Genomic DNA, 6,721 nt, shown 5'->3' with positions numbered 1-6,721 from the left:
ATCTATTGAACCTATACTTGTAACATATTTAGTGTGTGTTTATTTACACAAACAACTTTGTACAAATAATAGGTTAGATACATATAAAATTTTCCTTGATAAAATATGTGGAATATAGGCCTATTATTATGTAGGCGAATATCGCTAGTGTCGCATTATTGCACACAACGGATAATACAGCCAAAATGTGAACCATTCATGTATTAGAACGAGACGCAAAGTTTCTATGATCGTATGGTAAACTACAGAGCGGATCAAGGGATTTTGAAATAGGCCCAGGAAAAAGAGGGTTCATGACTACTATTTGCTCATTTTGGGAACAACCTTGATCTGTCTTTAATATAGGGTCCAACCATGTTTATGAATCGTATCTCATTTCAACAGACATTTCAAAAGTTGCTGACTACAAACATCAATAATTGGGATTACAATTTTGAGAATGGGCCATTTCAAATGATCTTCAGATTTTTAATGGGCCATTTTTTTTATCCTTTGTACAAATTTCTGATAATAATGGAATATTTTCAGCAGGAATGTGATAAAAGGCACAGGACCCCCTTTAATCCCAATCACTGAAACATAATGATTTTTCCTTGATGCTAGTAAATAAGAATAGGTTTGTACATTAATCATCCAGTTTTATTGACCTCTTTGTCCATTGTAATAACTACACGTGTTTTAACACCGTAAGATCGTTTTTTATTCAAGAGCTTAATTTCAAGTTTTCTTCTAATCGTGTTGTCTGATATGGAGTTGTTGTAAATATCTAAGTTGATTTAACTTATGGATTAATTTCCCATTCATTCTCTTCATCTCAATTTAATTTAGAAATAATATATCCATTAAAACTCTATGATTTGACTTTAAAACCCTACTTCATAGCGACCTTTTGTAAACTTTTCGATCATTTGGGTCCTTTTAAATGCAAAAATTAATTACACCTTAAACTACTTTACAAAAGATGCCTTTATTTTCCGCACCCTACAAGTAAAAATAAATAACAAGTAAGCGTTGTTTAACACTTCCCTAATTATGTGGAATATTTGGCAAAAAATAACGTTCTTTTTTTCCTTTCTAAATGAATGGCTTTTATATTTTACAAAACATGACAAATTTATATGCATAGTAAATAAAAGTGAAGATTGGAACATAAAGCCTGAAACTTAAGGTAGCTGCGGAAATTAGAAAAAGAAGAAACCAGACAAAACTTAGATAGGGAGATTCCTAATGGGGGAGTGGAACTCTGGATTATTTGGTTGTCTCAACAACGCGTACCTTTCACTTGTAACTTACGTGGCTCCTTGCTATGTTGCAGGAAAGAATGCTCAAGAAATTGGATACAGTCGCACTACTTTGGGAATTATATATTTCTTGCCATTTGTTGGATGCTACTATAATGCCTTGATGAGGAGCAGGATAAGAGAGCAAAACGATATCGAGGTAGGCTAGCGTAGATGTATTGTATACGTCAAAAGAGGTGCATGGTTTAGTTAATTTATTTACAATTAATAATGAAAAATACAAAACAAAATGACAACAAACAAACAAACAAACCAGAAGACCAAAATGATAAAGTTATGGGGAAGAATAGTAAATACAGCTTTTGAATTTCAAAGTAATGTGGGATCTGTCTAATTCCAGCACTAATACCTCATTCAGATTAATGTTATGAAAGGTTCTGTCAATTTGATTGCACAGAAACAAAGCTGCTAGATACTATTAAATTCTTGAATGCTATAGGGTCGGTTGCAGGATTTGAAGTAAGATGGCCAAATACTGCGAGCATGCAGAGCAATCCAGGAGCATTTTAAGGGAATTCATGATTAGCTGTCCTATTTACAATCTGATTAAAATCTGACTTATTATTTTTTCCATTCAGCTGCTTTATGTTGGATCAAACAACACTCCATTCTACTTTCTGCGGTTTCTGGTCAGCCTTTCATGATTTTGAAAGCATTATTTAAAGGAAAAAAACCGAAGATTCTGAAAAGGTCACCAGAACAGAGAGTGGAATAGAGTGTTTTGAGATCCTACATGCAGTGACTAAATGTGACAATTATAGGTCTTATTTTAATCAGTGTATCGGATTGTCATATGTAGTGTGCTAAATTAAAGAATGGATGTTTTCACATGTTTATTGACTATTGTGTTGGTGAAAATCATATCGCTTACTGTTTTCCATCGTTTTAATTTAAAGTGTTTAAACACAAGAGTCGTTTTGAATGCGTCGCGGCATGCGCTCACCATGCCCTGCCAGAGGCTACAGTTAGAGGGTTGAATTAGAGAGATTCTACTGTAATAATGAATCTAAACTATACAAGACCGAACGTCACCTCAAGGTCGGATCAAAATTATTAAAAGAGGGAGAAGGTTCGGATCAAGACATTTTAGAGGAGGAGGGTTCAGGATTGTACTTAGCTCATGTTTGCCCAAACTTTGCACAAAATATTCCAAATGATACGGGAATTTCGGGCACTGGAATCCTTCCTTGCACCCCCACACTGCATCTGACGTCCGTTGATCTCATCTCTATACATATGTACAGATTCGAATTCAATTTCGGACCTCACTAACTTAATATGTCTAGGATTGCCTTTTGCGAGTTTGACTAAATTTAAACAGATGTTCGTGGCATTGGTTCATGAGAAAATAACAGAAATTTCTGAATATTTATACGAAGAAGTCTGCTTTTTACACCTTATTTGTTTAGAAACCAGAGAGAAAACAAACTATTTTTGTTACAATTTACAAATCTCAAGATTTGACCATTGATCCTTGTCACGAGTCGTATAGATCAGGAAGTAAGTGCATTCAATAGTTTTATTATTGTCGTTCTTCCAGATTTATGACAGAATTTTAGAGGAAGATACTAAGAGGTTCTTGCCTATCTGCCCCTTCCCAAGTTAATAAACACACAAGCTTTACTAAACGACATAATGTCTCCGTCTCTTTTTGCATTCCAAGTCCCATAACTCCAAAACGGAAAGAGTAATAAAGGGAACCAAGGTCAATGACTCACTGGGGGCCTTGAGCGACCCCCACCCCCCAAGACCCTTCGCCGTAATTTTGTGTACAAATAAAACAGGCCTAGCTACGCCCCTGAAGGTTATACCGGTAATCAAAAAATGTAATCCAGGGACAAAGACCAGATATGGAAAACAGACATACACAACAAAGAACATACAATGTAACTAAAATCATACACCCAAAGCAACAAAAGCAAATGAGGAACTCGGACTCCACTGAAAACTGGGAGCATCTACCAGGTGCACTGGTAGGGTAAGAGTCCTCTGCTTTTCTAGAAACACACGCCGAGTTGTTCATAAAAAGTTAAGTCCGGGGTAGACGAAAGAGGAAAGAAAAACTATGACACGTTGAACAAATCAGTTTTCATGGCGCAGATGACCATAACGATCCACGAGTACATGATAACGACCGTAAAACTTCTGCAGTGATGACTTCAATCTTGTGGCAACATAACCCCGCTCCAAAAGCCTATTTGTTTGAATTCTAGCGCGATACAAAAAGTCTGCGTAGTTTTGGCAAGCTCTGGCATAACGTGTCAGTTGTGATATGAACACTCCATACACAGGTGCTGAAGGGATGTTGCCACAGATGCTATTAAAGTTTCAACCTAAAACCGCCTAAATCTACCCCTGACAACCCATGCTTTGCAAATTTGGGGGGGGGGGCGCACGCCCGCCACGCCCCGCCTGAATCCCCCCTGCTAACGACTTGTGAACGGACGAGCGGACAGTGGTATTAAATGATACGTCAATCGAATACCAGTAAATAACTAGGAAACCATCACACCACAGGAGAGCTTATAACACGAAACAAACAATCGTAGAACTCTGCAACTTGTCCTATTGGCAAGTCTTAAATCGTAGTAAAATGTTACATCGGAGCAAGCATTGAAGCAGATTTTGCCAATTTAGAAATAGGATGAAATGTGTTGAAGTTAAAACTAGCATATTTCTACATTTGTAATTCACACCGCGTATTTTTTGTTACAGGAAACGAGGCTGCATGATTGCTGTGTACACACTTTTTGTTCTTACTGTGCCTTGATACAAGATGCACAGGTACAGTTTTCCAGCTAAAGATTGGTAAATTAGAAACAAGACGATGTACTCTCCTAAATGTTCATAGCTAGATCGATTTGGGGGTTTTCCGGCGGTTGGATTACCCTTTATTATGAAAATTTTGTTAAATTCGAAAATTTCTTGGGCAAAAATTAAGCAATGATAGCCTGGAAATCCTTTTCCAGAACAGCTAAATCTCGAGCACCAATAGGTGGTAAGTGGCTTTTTTCATTAATTTGTTAACTTGTTATAAGACAACTGATCTACAAGGATTTAAATACTATTCATTTTCATCATTGTTTACAACAAGTTAACAAGCTCCATCGAAAATGTGTTATTTTTTTATGTGTTAATACCTCTATTTCAGGAATTAACTTGGTGGAGGACGGAATCTAAGCGGACAAAAGACGAACATAAATCCTCAAAAACTGGTTCTAAGTCATCAAAATCTAAGACTGTTCCACCTAAAGGTCAACGGGTAACTAGGAAGTAACGTCTGAAGTACTGATCGGGATATATGTGTAAAAAGAAAGCTCTTAGTGCTATTTCACGTTGATAAATTATTTTGCAAAACAACTTTTCACTTTTAAATAATTTTTTGGTTGATAGATTGGTATTACGCTTTAATTAAAATTGGGCTGTTGGCGTAAGTCGTCCCCTTTTAAGTAACTGAGCATGCATAATATTTATCGGCCTAATGAAATATAAAGTAACTTCATAGACAACAGAAATGAAGGGTATTTCATCTTTTGAGACCAGCAATAATTAGTTTTTTCTGCATGATCAAAATAATATTTTAAGCCCCAATTATTCAAATAAGGCACGTTTACTCCTCTTCATCCCTGAAAATAGAAAGTCTATTTTGATATAATAGATTTATGTATGCCTCATCAAGATGGAGGACACGTCTACATGTAGGCAGTCAAGAGGACATCAACAAAAGTGTTCGCCAAATCATCAATTGCGAAATAAAATTGTACGCCACTTCTCTGTAAATTAGGTGACAATCATTCTATGTAAGGAAACAAGCAAATCTGATTTGTTTCAATGTTAATAAGAGAAAAATTCTACCTATTTTTTTTTTATCACAATGACTTTCAGAAAAGATAACATCTTTTGATTCACACCTTCTCTCTTAACATGAGAGTTTGTCTTCTACGACTTATATTGTTTCTGTATAAGACAATCGAGTTGGCCGTTTTCATCATGTTAAAGCAAAGTGGAGAGTGATCGAAGGACAAAGTCATGTGTAAAGAACGATTTGTCGAACTTGTAATCAGGTACTTTGTATTACAGAGACGGTAACTCCTCACAAATTTTGTATAATGAGTAAAATAATCAGACTAAAGTCTTCAAAGTCGCTAATCTTCAAATATTCACTGTCAATGATTTTGGCTTACTTTCAACATCCGAAATGGTACAAATGCGATATGCTCTAAACTCGGGTGACTTCCGCTAAAATCTTAGTTCCCTTGATATTATTGCGTTCTCTTTTGTAATCGTTATGACCCGAATCATCCGGAACAAGATTAAACAACTGGCAATGGCTATATATAGATATCGGGGTCCTGATGATATATCACTCTACACGCTGACGTACTCCCAAATAGTTAAAGCGGGGGAGCGCTTTCGGATCCACGTGGGGACTGGGGGTAGGCCAGAGGGTCAACAGAGCAGCCCAGTCGCTAGTAGAACATACTCTGAGTTCTTCAGTCAGGTATCCCGAAGGCTGGGCTTCGCTACCTCCAACTACTAACAGACATCTTCTAACACAATCACCGCAAGGCACGGTCGTGCGAGATCCCCAAGGATAGTCAAGACCGTATAAACCACCAATCGGATGATAATATGTATAACCTTTATATAATAAATTGTAACGAACGCCTGTGTTTGAATCAGAAACTGTGTAATATTACATAAATTGAATGCTAACAGATTATTTTATCTTTTAATGTGAACTTCCCGTTCTAATACAAGCAATTTAAAAACACGCATAGACAAGTGTATGATGTTTTATAAAAGGTACGTTGTAGCGATCTTTGGGTCAATTATGATATTGACCAGGGAACCAGCTTAGGAACCAGATTAAGCAGTTGGCAATGAATATTCATAAATATCAGGGCGTGTTAATGTATATGACCTATATAGTCTTGTAACCTACCTCAGTGCCTGACTCGGAAACTGGGTAATGTTCAATGCTACTCGATCATTTCATGTAAACTTCCCGTTCTCGTACAAGCAAGAAACACACTTAGAATACACGTGTATGATACTTAAGAGGTACATTTTTATCTAGTATGAAGCTAGAACTATGACGCTGTGGCGGTAAACACGGCGAGGATCTGCAGCATTATGTGGCGTATAACTACATATTTATGCAAACCATATGCGAATATAAGTACTGAAATTACGAGTGCAAAAATTAAAGTCGCTAACAATATTAGCGACTTAAAAAGTAAAAATAACTGTGCCTCCCGGTCTTTATACTTTATACAAATCATACATGACAAAAAGAACAGACAAACAATGCACATACTAAAATAATTGACTGATTTTTCTTATAAAAATAGCTAGATTTTTGTGAACATCAATATGACAGTAGGTAAGTAATTTTGTAAATTTATCCATTCTTGGAT

General features: G+C 36.4%; 1 protein-coding gene across 1 annotated transcript; it reads left to right on the top strand.

Moving 5' to 3' along the window:
* Window positions 1-1,054: 1,054 nt before the first annotated feature.
* On the top strand, window positions 1,055-4,735 carry LOC148603534 (uncharacterized). The gene is made up of 3 exons (XM_088554060.1): window positions 1,055-1,440; window positions 4,017-4,085; window positions 4,453-4,735. Exons 1-3 carry the CDS (start codon window positions 1,228-1,230, stop codon window positions 4,576-4,578), a joined length of 408 nt encoding a protein of 135 aa, XP_088410186.1. The 5' UTR covers window positions 1,055-1,227; the 3' UTR covers window positions 4,579-4,735.
* Window positions 4,736-6,721: the final 1,986 nt, after the last annotated feature.

The sequence above is a fragment of the Perna viridis genome, chromosome 11 (genome assembly GCF_037379345.1).
Source record: "Perna viridis isolate PV_CMFRI_1.1 ecotype Kerala chromosome 11, ASM3737934v1, whole genome shotgun sequence".
Classification (NCBI taxonomy): Eukaryota; Metazoa; Mollusca; class Bivalvia; order Mytilida; family Mytilidae; genus Perna; species Perna viridis.
Note: the sequence above shows the minus strand (reverse complement) of the source record. Positions and strands in the feature narration are given on the sequence as shown.

Excerpts from the sequence above, each read along its gene's own strand:
- LOC148603534 (XM_088554060.1), top strand. The coding sequence starts at position 1,228 with ATGGGGGAGTGGAACTCTGGATTATTTGGTTGTCTCAACAACGCGTAC. Across the intron at positions 1,441-4,016 it reads GAGAGCAAAACGATATCGAG|GAAACGAGGCTGCATGATTG; the intron begins GTAGGCTAGCGT and ends TTTTTGTTACAG. Across the intron at positions 4,086-4,452 it reads CCTTGATACAAGATGCACAG|GAATTAACTTGGTGGAGGAC; the intron begins GTACAGTTTTCC and ends CCTCTATTTCAG.